Here is a 15,388-nt window from a genome sequence, read left to right on the forward strand (position 1 = left end):
CAAGTCTCAGCTTTTGTTGTTGAATGAGTTGTTCACTCCAGTGATGTAAGTGGTTTAGGGCATCCCAGTTTCAAGTAAACATGAACAAAATGACTTGATTTTGAAAGTCACCCAATACACATAATACGATCTTTTATATTTTGAGGTGGGATCGTGCACAATAGGAAAAAGGTTTTCGAAAAACTGTATCGTGTCAGATCGATACACACTTTGTCATATGCACATGCTAATAGGTGACCCATGTCAGAGAAGCGCGTCCATTTTGCCTCTGGCGCCAGACCGCTAAGGCGAGGAATAAGAGACTCATAAACGTTGTCGAAGTATTATTTCTTTCCGTACAACCGTCTGTATGATTTTGTATGTGTCTTCAACTTTTGGATAAGTTGATGATAGACAAGTGTATGACTATCTTCTCCTTTAACAAATAAAGATGAAACGGCTCGATAACCTCAATTACTGCCCCCCTTAACATTGATGATCCGCTCGATATATTTATGCATAAAAATTGGCATCTCGTCGATGAATGGAATCTTTGGCGGAGGCGACGTCAGAGGTGGTTTGCTAATGCAAGCTTCTTTGGCAACACTTTTTTGAAATTTTAGAGTTGGTGGGTCAGGAAAAACTTTGTCAACATGTTCAAAATATGAAGGAGAACGTGTAGTCGAATTGTCATTTGGTGTAGGCTTCAATTTCTTCAAAGCACCTTTTGTTTTTACTGGTTGAGAGGGCAGTTTCATATTGGTGGTTTCCGAATAGGAAATATTCCTCAATTGTTCTTTGATGTGGAGTTTCGTGTTGTCATCGACTTTCAAAAATATCTCTTGTATCACTTCCCATTCGATCAAAATAGAGATGTTCGATTTACCGTCATTCATGACATCATCATCATCAAACCTAAGTCTCTTCCGATGAATGCAAACCTCGTCCATTTTTATTAGGTCACCAAGTCTCACCTTTTTAGAAATATTACAAGCACATGTGAGACCATATGTTTTCACAATTGTGCATCCACACTTTGTGCTAACGAAGCCTACATTATTAACTCGTTTAGCCCCGTGAAAAATATAGTTCAAACCCTCCCGAGAAATGCTACCGACTAAATGAGAATATAGAGTGTTATCTTTAAATCTGTGTTCCAAAACTATGATGCTCCAACCAAATGATATTTGTATCTCATTATGTTGGTTTTGAATCATGTGGTTCACGGAGTCCCAGTCTCTACACAAATCTCACTTACTATTTACCAACCAAATTTTCAAAATAGCACGGGCGACCTTAACTTTGTTAGTTATTGTATTTCCGAGGTGTCTAACATTATCATTCCATGCACAAACAATTTTCTTCTTCACTTGGTCAAGAATTGTGCTTCCAACATATTCCAACAAATCTGGATACTTTTCACACACTTTCCTAAAATGAATAACGGAATCGGAATATAGTTCCTTAGTGGATGAGTTTATAATATGATTCCATGCATCCATTATTTTTTTCCACAACCACTCCTGCCTTCACCAAATTTCCATCTTCTAACTCTATATGTTTCGTCCCTACCGCTGGTTTAACCCGACTTCTCACATTCTTTGTTATGTGATACCTATAAAGTAATGCATTAGAATAAGGAAATACCGTTGCAACTGAACTCATCAATACGGTATCGCGATCAATAACAATCTCTTTAGACATCTTACCTTGATCCTTCAACAGTGTCCGACACATCTCTAACGCCTAAGTAAAAATGTCCTTTTTTTCACACTCAAGAAATGCTAACCCAATAAAATATGTCTTCTAAGATGAGGAAACACCAACCATCTCCAATAATGGAAGTCTAAACTTATTGGTCTTGTAGGTTGGATAAAGTATGAGCACCGTAGGAAACATGTTGGACAACTTTATGGAATCAGGACGAGTCAAAAATATATATCTAACAGAAACTCCATCCTTGCACGTTAGGTACCTAGACATAATTATTATCATTCAACAGTTTCAAGAGTTGTTTCATCTCAGTTCTATCCCCCTTAAGCCCCTTGTTAGTCAGGTACCAAATATATACACCTGCTTGATATTTGATATATTTTCAGGTTGTTTTTGTTTCAATGTTGCAAGTATATTTTTCAGTTGAACCAGATTCAAGGTCATGTCAAGAACACATTCCTTCTCTTCCGGAATGAGTCGACACACACTAGGATGGCCATCTATTTTTTCACACAAATCATGGTTATGCAAACTACATATCACATTAAATCTCCAATTTTTTTGCCAACATGTAACCACGCACCTTAAACAGACACTCACATTTTCTAGAACTAGTGTCGTCTCTTTTTAAATTCCGGAGAGGAGTTCTATATTTCCCACTTCTTTCGCACGTCATTGTCACAAAAGCGCATCTTCTATCTAAACCATTATTGGTTTCCAACATCTACCGTCTTCACGATAACACCTTGGACATTCGGAGAAACAACTTATATTTGGAAAACATCCGGGTGTACCATATCTAATGAAAAAAATTACAACATAACAACATATAAGCCCTACTACTGATAACAGAACTGGAAATCAATCACAGACAACTTCCAAAAATGCATCTCCGGCCAAGTTCATACTCGTTCCGGAGATACATTTCCAGACACGACGCTCTTCTTATAAAAAAAACTTGATTAATGTGACCAATGCATAGGGAAGCGAAGGGTCTTTACTGTAACACCTCAAAATTTGCCCTCCTCTCTTGGGACTAGCTTTGCATATTGCATATCATTTTGTAGGTCATTAGGCATGGCATATTGCATATCATGTGGTTACATTGTGCAAATCATCTTCCTAAGTCTTGATCAGAGGATGAAGAGGACATGATGCAAGCTAGGGTTTCATTGACTGGATCACTAACCATCTGAGGATGTGGGGTCCAAATTAGGGTTTCTTGATTCTCAAGGAGATTGGTTTTGATCTTGGTTGAAATGATACATCATCATCATCATGGTCTTGTTATCATTCAGAAGATTCAAGAAGATTGATCATATACCTTGAGATTAGGGTTTTGACCACTGGTCAACCCTAATCATCTGCATTGGCCCAGTCAGGGCATGGCAAGGAGATGAGGTCTATAATGGATATGGGGATCCTCATGTGATTATATTGAGCTTATGGAGGCTAGGGTTCCATCATTGAGCCATTTCATCAGGAGTTTGAGGCTCAGCTTGATCAGTGCATGGCCAAATTCATCTATCAATCAGAAAAGTCAACTGTGGTCAACTGGGCTTGAACTGATGGATTTGGAGGTGGGAGAGGGTTGGATATACTTAATTCATGTTGAAACAAGTTTCATTTGACATTTCAAACATCAAGAATGAAGAAAATAAAATCAGATGGAGAGTTTCCAAAAATAGAAAGTGACTTGTAATGAAAGTTTCCAAAAATGGAAAGTTTTTCACCTCAAAATTACATGTCTAAAAATGCTTCAAATGAAATTTTGTTCAACATGAAAGTTGTAGATCTTGCTCTCACCTTTCCAAAAAGTCCAAGAACTTGAAATTCCCATGTATGGTTGGCAAGTTATGATCCAATCATTTTCCAAAAATGCCTAAATTCAAAGTGGCATAACTTTCACATGGAATGGCCAAATTGGATGATTTTTCTTTGAGAAAACCACATTTCATAGGATCTTTCATGATGCATAATCACATTTCATCAAGAACTCTCATAGCAAAATGGCATTTTTTGAGTGAATTCATTTGCATTTTTGGTGTGGCATAGTGATTTTGAGTATTACATGGAATTTGCACATGAGACCTTTTCCAACACATCACATACATCATTTTAGACTTTCTCCAGCTGGTTTTTGCTGTCATACATTGCCAATTTGGAAAAGGCTATTTTGGACATAACACTTAAATCTCATTAGCACTAATCCAACTCAATTTGGTAATTTGGATTAAGAAGTTGATTAAGGAGATGGTATATAATGATAATTGTAACAGAAAATGCTAATTACATCACATTCTTCAAGGATCTAACTGTTTTTCCCTCCATTTCTCTCAAAATTCTCCAAACTTCATCACACATTTTTTCACCATTTCTCCAAGAAATCTTCATCAATCTTGTGCATTCTTCGTGGATCTATACTCCATAAACCTTGGTGAAGGACTGTTTCATAGAATCAAGGCAAAAGCATGGCCAAATCGCAACTGTTGGAAGCAAGCACAACAATGGCAATTCCATAATTCTCGCAACTGGAGGTGTTTTGAGTTGAGGCACGTGTTCCATTCACCTTCCTGAACATCAAGCTTCATCTGTTTTTGCTTTTCACACCTTGAAACATCCAGATTCACCACTGCAATCTCCAAGAGGTTAGGGTTCAAAATTCTCCTTTGCTTGAATTGTTATATGGCTTGTGTAGATCTTTCAGTGTAGATCCTCATGCAACTTGTGGTTTTTGATTTGGTTAAGTATTGGATGAGAAATCGTGATTTGAACATTTGATGTGCAATCTTTTTTCGTTCGATCCGTGCTGTGTAGAAAGAATTAGGTTAAACAAATTACATATTCATGATGTGCTAGCTTAGACGGTCACGATGATATATAGTTTGTTGCATTTGGTGAGAAATTGTTCATCACGATTTTTTAGAAAATTCTGTTTTGGTGTTTGTTGAAGATGATGAGGAATACGTGTTTGATCCGAATTTGTCCATTTCTTTTTCAAATTTGTGTTTCCCGCCATCAGCATCCAATCACGCTGCGCCACTGAATTAAATGGAACGACGTCGTTTTGGTCATGTTGTTAAGAATTACGCTTGTGCCATTATTCAAAATTATTTGTATTATTTCTTATTTCTTTTTCATTTTCCATTTCAACTTCATCACACAACTTAAAAAATCCATAACTAATTCAAAAATAGTCCAAATTTTGTGAATTTTTTTGCATGATTCTCCTTGTAATGTGTAGATTTTTATGGTGATTTTTGTGCACATGTGGAAATTAAAAATGCTTAGGGATTGTTTGGAGGTATGCAATTTGTACATGTTTTGCCATATCACTCATGAAATGATGATGCTTCCAAATAAATTCATGAAATTTTTTGTGCTTATTCTGGACTCATTGCTGGTGATTTTGATGTGTAGTTTGTAGTTTTTGGATACCTGGTTGAGGAGATATGAATTTTTGATTAGAGGTGTGACAATTTGTGTCACACCAAGCTTGATGAACTTCATGATTTTATTTGCCATGCCTAGGGACATTGGATTGAGCCAAATTTTTTGTATGATTGAGCATATGTATGTTGAGATCACATGGGAATTTTTATGGATTTATTGATGGCATTTCCTAATTGATTGGAATTTTCTCCTCTGTTTGGTCATTTTGTGATTTTTTGTGACACATGTTACCATTTGATTTGTGAAATTCTGATCATTGATTGTATGAGTGTGAAATTTGGTGGAGTGATTCTAGACACATTATAGGTCATCATGGTTTTGATCCCATTCATTTATCATATTTCGTTTCTGTTTTAGGATTATTGGAAGTTGATGATTGTTTTGATGACTTGTGTTGGCTTGCTTGGACTTGTCTGAACTTTATGAATTTAATTTCCATACTTCCATTGATCCAAATGAGCTGAAATTTGATATGCTATTCATTGGATATGTTCTGTTTAGACTTGAATTTTTGTGGAATTTATTGAAGTGTTTTGGTATGCTTTTGATGATGATCATTCTGTTTGGTCCTTTAAGGTTGCAAATTGCATGTTTGATGCCTTTTCTTTCATAAAATGATAATGGTGAATGGTATGAGCATGGGACCAATTGGTTTTGTTTCTAATTTGTTTGATTGTGATTTTGATTAATTTTCACTTGCTGTTTTGGATTTTTCATCCCCTTTGGACCCTAGGCTTGGCCTAGTGGTCTTGTTTCTCACTTTTGAATTGTGTTTCAGGAAGAGATGCAAAGGCTTTAAGGAGAAATGCAAGTTGATTAAATTGAGTTTGGTTGCTTGTTGTAAACTAACTTGTGTGTTTTGTAGGATTCTTGGCTCAATTGAGTTGATTGTGCTTTGCACATTGCATTGGTTGACTGTATATATTAACTGTTTGACTTTTGCTGTTTAATGTTGGTTTGTCTGGAATATTGACTGTGCTTGATTGATTCCAGGTACCATAGTCGCTTTAGTTCTTTAAGAACTTGCTGTGCTGCTGCTTGGTTGTATAAACCAGTTGAGGTAGACTCTCTTGTCTCCATGTAGTCTGGAAGACCTGGCTTGTTATTTAGCCAGGCACCTGTCTGAAGTCCTCCTTAAGAGGCGATGATTGTGATTGTTTATTTTTGTCCCCAAGCAGGTAAAGACCTTGATTAAGGCAATTGGTGGATCAAAGAGATATGCAATCTATCTCCCACTATTCTGTTGAGTCGTCCCTCTGCTCACACCACTGTGTTGATGCATTGGGACATTAACCCAAGATCTTGTACACTTGTACAGTTGTGTCAGTGTCTTGAGCGTAGAAGGGTTCCCACTTTCTGGACCCACGCTCCTTTGTCTGAAGCTCTCCCTGGCCAGGGATAAGATCTGTGAAGTCTAATCTTCACTCACCTTTCATCAGCTTCACCCTGACTCTCAATGTCAGGGTTAAGAGCTAACACCACCCCTGTACAGATGACTGGCCTTGGCAGTCTAACCCTTTGTTTGAGCCTCACTTGACTGGATATAGTGTGTGCTACTTGAATGTTTGCTTTGTTTTGTTTATGCTTGCTTGCTTGCTTTTTGCCTGGATAGGATTAGCTTGTTTGTGCAAGTCAGGATAGAAACCTTAACATAGGGCAATGATGCATGATAACACTAGGCTCGAGTACAGCTCCCTGGTAGTGTGTCTCCCTTTGTATCTGGTTAGAATTTCTTTCCCGTTCAGGGGAACTACGTCGCCCTGATCCTCATACCAGATGAGGTACGTAGGCAGGAGACCGTGCGAGGTCTCTCCGGGCACTTTTCTTTCTTTTTGTGTGTGTGCTTGACAGTTATAGGCTCGAGTTCCCGACTCCCTATTAACTTGTTGGTTGTTGTGTGCTTGGAAGCTGATGTAAGTCCATCGAGTGGCATTCGGGTTCCAGTGTGCGTGTGTTTGGTTCGGATGCCGATGTAAGTCCAGTGATTGGCTTTCGGGATCCACGTTTGCCTTCTTGTGTTTGTTTGGTTCGTAAGCCGATGTAAGTCCAGCGATTGGCATTCAGGTTCCAAGTTTGCCTGAGTTTGTATGTGTCTTGTTTGGCGTGCGTGAGCCGAACTACGGCAGCTCTGATTCTCGTTCCAGACGAGATACGTAGGCATAGGATGCGATGTCCTAGCGAGCCCTCTCTTTCTCTTCCCCCACCTGTGTTGTCTTCGGTGTGTGTGTGTGATGTTTGTTTTAGCAACCTTTTCTTTCTTTTAGAGCATGGATCCCGTCGAGTACGACGGATGTGAGGGGTGCTAATACCTTCCCCTTGCGTAACCGACTCCCGTACCCTTTCTCTTTGGTCGCGAGACCATGCTTTTTCCAGGTTTACTCTGAGCGTTTCCTTTCCCTCCTTTGGGATAAATAACGCACGGTGGCGGCTCTGTGTTGTTTTTGTTTCAGCCCGCCGGTTGTTTTTCGCGGATGCGACAGCTGGCGACTCTGCTGGGGATTCTCAAGATGTTGACCTGTGCTGGTCCATCTTCCCTAAGCGAGTCTCTCCTAGCGTTTTAGGATAGTTTAGGTCGCTTGTGCTGTTATTTATTGCATTTATTATTCTGACTGTGTATATATTTGCATAAATATTTGCATGCATCATACTATCATGTTGCCGTCCTCTGTGCAGGTGGTTCCTCTGTTTGGGGTGGGTGTTCTGAGTGGGGCTAAAACCCAGGCCCGAGTGTACACCTAGGATTAGTGTGGTCTCACGTTCCTCATTGCTTTATTAGCATATTGTTGCAACGTGACATACCACAAGCCGGACGAGGTTCATCTGAGAGCTCTTCCTTTGTGGAGTACTCCACCTTGGTTGGGTTATCTCTTTTGGGCTATTGACTCCGGTGACCGATCATTTCCCGGATCTTTGGTTTAGACGATCTTAAGGGAGCTACAATGGCACACCCGAAAGGGCAAACCCATTGAGTATCTCTGTCCGATTGTCGAGACTATTATCCGCCTTAGGATGACCTGATTAGAATTTACCTGTGAGGGGAGGGTGATTCTTACAGATGCATGTTCAGATGGTGACTTTGATGGTGACTATTGGTTCCGTTGATCAGAGTCCTATTTATAAGTCGGATTTATGGCCGTTTATTTCTGAGACGCCGGAGTGCTGTCCAAGTTAGTTATCAGTGGGGATCCGTTTATTTCAGGATTCCCCGGGTCGATTCAGATGGTTATGGGTATCTGCTCAGAGATTGTCTGATGATGATGATGATGATGTATCTTCCGTTTATTTCGGAACCCTTGAGTAGGATTTGTGGTTACATATTCCTTCAGGTGGTTGTGATCGGTTCAGAGATCAGGGTTGTGACTCAGAGCAACAGTTGATCAGATGACTTGGAGGATGGCAATGCATTGCATTCATTCATCAGCATCATAACATTTGCATTTACCTGCATCTAACACATGTTTATCCATACGCAGGGACATTTTTGATCGAGATCCTGGTTGAGAGACTTTCTGTTCAGACATGAGGACCGGTTTGAAGCCTGACGTTGCTTACAGTTTCTTTGACCCAGAGATTGGCGAGCTGAGAGATATGATAGCATTGATTACGCCCGACCATGTGGGGATGTTCAGAGAGTCATACGGCAGTATCCTGAAGGTGGTTTTCAGACTCACTGACAGTGACAGGAGCGCCATTCATACTCTTCTTCAGTTCTATGACCCGGGGCTGAGATGTTTTGTGTTCCCGGACTATTTGTTGGGGCCTCTGATGGAGGACTATGCCAACATCTTGGGTATTCCGATCCGAGATCAGATTCCTTTCTGTGCTATTAGGGGAGAACCTGATGTCCTTGGGATTTCTCGTGCTCTTTATTTGAGTCCGGAGGTGACCAGGGAAGGTTTGAAGGAGAAAGGAAAATTACCTGGATTTCATTTGAGTTTCTTGGAGGCTAAGGCCAAGGAACACGCTGCTATGGGTAATTGGAAGACGGTCCGTGCTTTGATTGCTGTGAGCATTTATGGGATCATTTTGTTTCCTAATCAGAAGAGTTTTGTGGACCATAATGCTATCAGATTGTTAATGCAGAGAAACCCTATTCCTACTCTGATCGGAGATGTCTATTACTCGGTTCATAACAGGAACGAGAAGCGACGTGGGGGTTTGATCCGGTGCTGTGCTCAGTTTCTATTCAGGTGGTTTATGGGGTATTTGCCTTCCCGGGGTGCTTTTGCTCATCTTGATCCTACGGTCAAGTGGTCGGTCAGATTGATGGGTTTGCGGGCTGCTGATATAGCTTGGACTCATAACGGTATGGCTGGATGGGATTTCGTATGTAGCTGTGGGAGATTCCCCAATGTGCCTCTTGTCGCATCCGCGAAAAACAATCGGCGGGCTAAAACAACACAGAGCCGCCACCGTGCGTTATTTATCCCAAAAGAGGAAAAGGAAACGCTCAGAGTAAACCTGGGAAAAGCATGGTCTCGCGACCAGAGAGATGGGATCGGGAGTCAGTTACGCAAGGGGAAGGTATTAGCACCCCTCACGTCCGTCGTACTCGACGGGATCCACGCTCTAAAGAAAGAAAAGGTTGCTAAAACAAACATCACACACACACTGAAGACCACACAGGTGGGGTAAAAGAGGAGGGGGCTCGCTAGGATATCGCATCCTATGCCTACGTATCTCGTTTGGAACGAGAATCAGAGCTGCCGTAGTTCGGCTCACGCACGCCAAACAGGACACACACAAACACAGGAAAACTTGGAACCCAAACGCCAATCGCTGGACTTACATCGGCTTCCGAACCAAACAAACACAATCAGGATACGGACAGCCAATCGTTGGGCTTACATCCATATCCTGACACACAAGAAGAAACAAGCAAACACACACAAAAAGAAAAAAAAGTGCCCGGAGAGACCTCGCACGGTCTCCTGCCTACGTACCTCATCTGGTATGAGGATCAGGGCGACGTAGTTCCCCTGAACGGGAAAGAAATTCTAACCAGATGCAAAGGGAGACACACTACTAGGGAGCTGTACTCGAGCCTAGTGTTATCATGCATCATTGCCCTATGTTATGGTTTCTATCCTAACTTGCTCAACAGCAAGCTAATCCTAACCAGGAAAAAGCAAAACACACATGCTCAATCAAAATAAAGCAAACATTCACATAGCACACACTATATCCAGTCGAGTGAGGCTCAAACAAGGGTGGACTGCCGAGGCAAGTCATCTGTACAAGGTAGTGTTCGCTCTTAACCCTGACATTGAGAGTCAGGGTGAAGCAGATGAAAGGTGAGTGAAGATGAGACTTCACAGCTCTTATCCCTGGCCAGGGAGAGCTTCAGACAAAGGAGCGTGGGTTCAGAATGGAGGAACCCTTCTACGCTCAAGACTCATACTCAACTGTACAAACGTACAAGATCTTGGGTTAATGTCCCAATGCGTCAACACAGTGGTGTGAGCAGAGGGACGACTCAACAGAATAGCGGGGGATGGATTGCACATCCCTTGGGTTCCGCCAATTGCCTCATAGAGGTCTTTACCTGCTTGGGGACAAAAGTAAACAATCACAAACATCGCCTCTTAAGGAGGACTTCAGACAGTTGCCGGGCCAAGTAACAGGCCAGGTCTTCCAGACTACATGGAGACAAGAGAGTCTACCTCAACTGGTTTATACAACCAAGCAGCAGCACAGCAAGTTCTTAAAGAACTAAAGCGACTATGGTACCTGGAATCAATCAAGCACAGTCAGTATTCAAGTCACACAGTCAAAACAAACAAGTTAAGAATCAACAGACTATGTACAAAAACAATGCAATGTGCAAAGCACAATCAACTCAAGTGAGCCAAGCATCCTACAAAATAAAACAAGTTAGTTCACAACAATTAGCCAAATCAAACTTGCATCATTCTCCTTTAAGGCATTTGCATCTCAACCTGAAACACAACTCAAAAGTGAGAAACAAGACCACTAGGCCAAGCCTAGGGTCCAAAGGAGATGAAAAATCCAAAACAGCAAGTGAAAATTAATCAAAACCACAATCAAACAAATTAGAAACAAATCCCATTGGTCCCCTGCTCATATCATTCATTATCATCATTTCATAAACAAAATATCACAAAGCATGCCATTTGCAACCTCAAAAGGCCAAACAGAATGATCACCATCAAATCAATATCAAAACAGCTCAATAAATTCCACAAAAATTCCATCTCAAACAGAACACATTCAATGAGTAGCATATCAATTTTCATCTCATTTGGATCAATGGAAGTAGGGAAATTAAATTCATAAAGTTCAGACAAGTTCAAGCAAGCCAACACAAGGCATCAAAACAATCATCAACTTCCATCAATCATAAAACAGTGACAAAACATGATAAATGGATGGGATTAAAACCACAATGACCTATAATGTGTCTAGAATTCACATGTCAAATTTCACATTCATCCAATCAATGACCAGCATTTCACAAATCAAATGGTAACATGTGTCACAAAAAATCACAAAATGACCAAACAGAGGAGAAAATTCCAATCAATTAGGAAATGCCATCAATACATCCAGAAAAATCCACATGTGATCTCAACATACATATGCTCAATCATGCAAAATTTTGGCTCAATTCAACATCCCTAAGCAAGGCAAATAAAATCATGAAATTCATCAAGCTTGGTGTGACACAAATTGTCACACCTCTAATCAAAAATTCATATCTCCTCAACCAGGTATCCAAAAATTACAAACCATACATCAAAATCACCAGCAAAGAGTCCAGAATAAGCACAAAAAATTTCATGAATTTCTTTGGAAGCATCAGCATTTCATGAGTGATATGGCAAAGCATGTACAATTTGCATACATCCAAACAATCCCTAGGCATTTTTAATTTCCACATGTGCACAAAAATATTAAAAATCATCATTAAAATCTACACATCATAAGGAGCATGGTGAAAAAAAACCTCACCAATTTTGGACAAAAAATGAATTGGATATGATTTTTTTGAAGTTGTGGATGAAATTGAAATATAAAATGAAAAAGAAATTGAAATAATGAAGTAATTAAATGAATAATGGCAAAAGCGTAATTACGCTTCAGTAAACACAAAACGACGTCGCCTTCATTTATGTGTTGGCGCGTTTTCATTGGGCAAGGCTTGGCGGCAAACAGAATTTAAACAAAGGCAAAGGATTACACGGATCAAACGCACTATTCATCATGTTCTTCACCAAGAACATTTCAGAATTTTCCAGAAATGATGAAGAACGAATCTCAACCAAATGCTACAAACTCTATATCAAAAGTGAAATTCTGGTGTAGTCAGAATTCAGATGTTATCCACCACGACATGACATCTGATCTAACATTGTAACTAATACAGCAAGATAGTTATTAACCACTGTACTAATATGCACAGGTTCACAGATGTCACGACATCTCATTCTATGTCGCCCTAGAATGTATGAACCCCTGGTTCTGTGCTTCAGGAAGAAAGACTCAACAGAAGTCAAACCTAGCACTCACTTCAGTTGTTTTCTTCCATAGTTATCAGCATGATGTCTTACTGTTGATTTGAACATCATCTGTTACAGCATTACAGGTTTACCTTATTTTATAACTGGCACAATTATAACATGCAAAAGGTAAAAACACAAGTAATTGTTAACCCAGTTCAGTCCAACATGACCTACATCTGGGGGCTACCAAGCCAGGAAGAAGATCCACTATTAGTAGTATCAATTCAGAGTTAAACTCCCCCGTTTACAACTCATCACTTAATCCCTACCCAATGCAATCTATACCTAGGAACTCCTAGATAGAAACCTCCAGTTTCCATTCCTATCACTACAAATACAATGTAATGTGCAAACACCTTGAACTTGCTTCACAGCTTCATTCAAGAACATAATCACTCTTGCCTACAGGCTTTGAGTGACAAACACTCTCAGGTTTACCACTGAGAGACACATGGTAACCTTCCCACAGATTAGGAGGTTTACCTTACACACACCCCTAAAAATTCATTCTAAGAGGCTTACAAAGACTAGATTACAATCAGCTATTTATAACCTAATCACCCAAGTGGATTTGGGCCTTCAGAAATCGCAGCAAACTTCTCCTTTGCTGTTACAACATCAGCAGAAACTTTCTGCTACAAACAAGGTCTTCAATCTTTTAGTTCCTAAAATATCTCCAAATTTAGTTCCTAAAATATCTCCATATTTAGTTCCTAAAATATCTCCACATTTAGTTCCTAAAATATCTCAAGACCTCCACAAATAATGCCACATAGGATTCTAACTAATTTCCACATATTAGTGTGCTAACAAATAGGCTATTTGTTAGGTTCCTTAATTGTAGCTTGGTTGTTGGTTTCCTGGATTTTCTCTAAGCTGTTGACTTCCTGAAGAATAGCCCAAGAAAAAGCTGAAACAGAAAACTGCACAACCTACAATTTAGCATATGCTGTCAGGCATGAATGTCACGACATTCAGCTTGACATCAAGGTCCATATGCTGAGTTTGTTTTTCCAGAAAACAGACTGTACAATTTTGCTGACCTGTACAGGATCAAAATGACCATACTACAGTAACAGCTTACATTAATAAATGTCAAAGTGTCCAACTTAACATTTACACATTTGGCCTTAAGTTAGTTCTGTTATTCTCTTGAAGAACAAACTAAGTTACATGCTGAAGTATAGCAGAACACCACTCTGCCTAATCTTCAGTAGCTGCTGTCAATGATGAATGTCACAACATCCAGTTTGACATTCAGTCAGTAGGCCTTATGCCAGGTCTGGTTCTTCCTTGATAACCAGACTGCAAATGCATACTAAGTTCTAACAGAACTTCTGTTCCTTAGTATCTGTTGACAGGTATGAATGTCACAGCATTCAATAATCCTGTGTTAGCTAGTCCTGCAGTAACTACAATGTAGTCACATATACATGTCATGACATCAGTCAAGACATTAGTGTTTTACCATATAATGCAGCCAATTAAACACCTACAAAAAGAACCGTCTCAACTAGCACATCACGAATATGTAATTGATTTCTCCTAATTCTCAACACGCAAGGCAAATCAAATGAAAAAAGAATGCACATCAAAACTTCAAACTCAGATTTCTTTCTCTACACTTAACCAAATCACAAACTACAAGCAGCATGTTGATCTATGTTGAACGATCTACAAAAGCCATACCTCCATTCACACAATTAAGGAATTCGAGTTTTACCTTGTAGATGATGGCAGTGCTCGGTTTGTGCTTTTCCAGGTGAAAGAAGGTGAAACAGATGAGGATCCAAGCTATGGAAGTTGAATGGAGTACAGGTCTTAGCTCAAAACAACACCAGATCGAAGAATCAAGAAATTGCCATGATTGATCTTGCTTTGGACAGTTGGAATTCTTCACTCTTTGGCCACGAATTCAATGAAACAGTTCTTCCTCAAGGTTTATGGAGCATGGATCGAGCAAGAATCATCCAAATTGATGAAGATTTCATGGAGAAATGTTGAAAAAAAATTGGAAGAAATTTGGAGAATTTGAGAGAATTGGATGAAAAAGTTTGTTAGAATCTTGAGAAGTGTGAAGTGATTAGCATTTCCTGTTACAGTTAACATTATATACCAATGCCTAATCCACTTCCTTAATCCAAATTAGCAAATTGAGAGTGATTAGCATAATTGCATTTTTAAGTGAAATGGCAAAATGGTCCTTTTGCAAATCAAGCCAATATGACAGCAAATAACAGCTCAAACAAGTCCTAATTGTCACTTGTGAAGTGTTAGAAAAGGTTCCATGTGCAAATGCCTTGTATTTCTCAAATTCACCATTTCACACCAAAAATACAAATGAATTCACTTGAAAAATGACTTTTTGCCATGCTTATTTTTGATGAATTTAGATCATACATCATGAAAGTACATGTGAAATGGGATTTGCTCAAAGAAAGATCATCCATTTTGGCCATTCCATGTGAAAGTTATGCCACTTTGATTTTAGGCATTTTTGGAAAATGATTGGACCATAACTTGTCAACCATACATGGGAAATTCAAGTTCTTGGACTTTTTGGAAAGGTGAGAGCAAGATCTACAACTTTCATGTTGAACAAAATTTCATTTGAAGCATTTTTGGACATGTAATTTTGAAGTGAAAAACTTTCCATTTTTGGAAACTTTCATTACAAGTCACTTTCTATTTTTGGCAACTTTTCTCCTGACTTTATTTTC

General features: G+C 39.5%; 1 protein-coding gene across 1 annotated transcript; it reads right to left on the reverse strand.

The window, feature by feature from the left end:
* Positions 1-449: 449 nt before the first annotated feature.
* Positions 450-2,368, reverse strand: LOC127135977 (uncharacterized). The gene is made up of 6 exons (XM_051062592.1): positions 2,293-2,368; positions 2,051-2,192; positions 1,807-1,954; positions 1,595-1,725; positions 1,238-1,410; positions 450-1,096 (listed from the first exon to the last, which is right to left on the reverse strand). The coding sequence occupies exons 1-6, from the start codon at positions 2,366-2,368 to the stop codon at positions 450-452; spliced, it is 1,317 nt and encodes a 438-aa protein (XP_050918549.1).
* Positions 2,369-15,388: the final 13,020 nt, after the last annotated feature.

The sequence above is a fragment of the Lathyrus oleraceus genome, chromosome 4 (assembly GCF_024323335.1).
Source record: "Lathyrus oleraceus cultivar Zhongwan6 chromosome 4, CAAS_Psat_ZW6_1.0, whole genome shotgun sequence".
Lineage (NCBI taxonomy): Eukaryota > Viridiplantae > Streptophyta > Magnoliopsida > Fabales > Fabaceae > Lathyrus > Lathyrus oleraceus.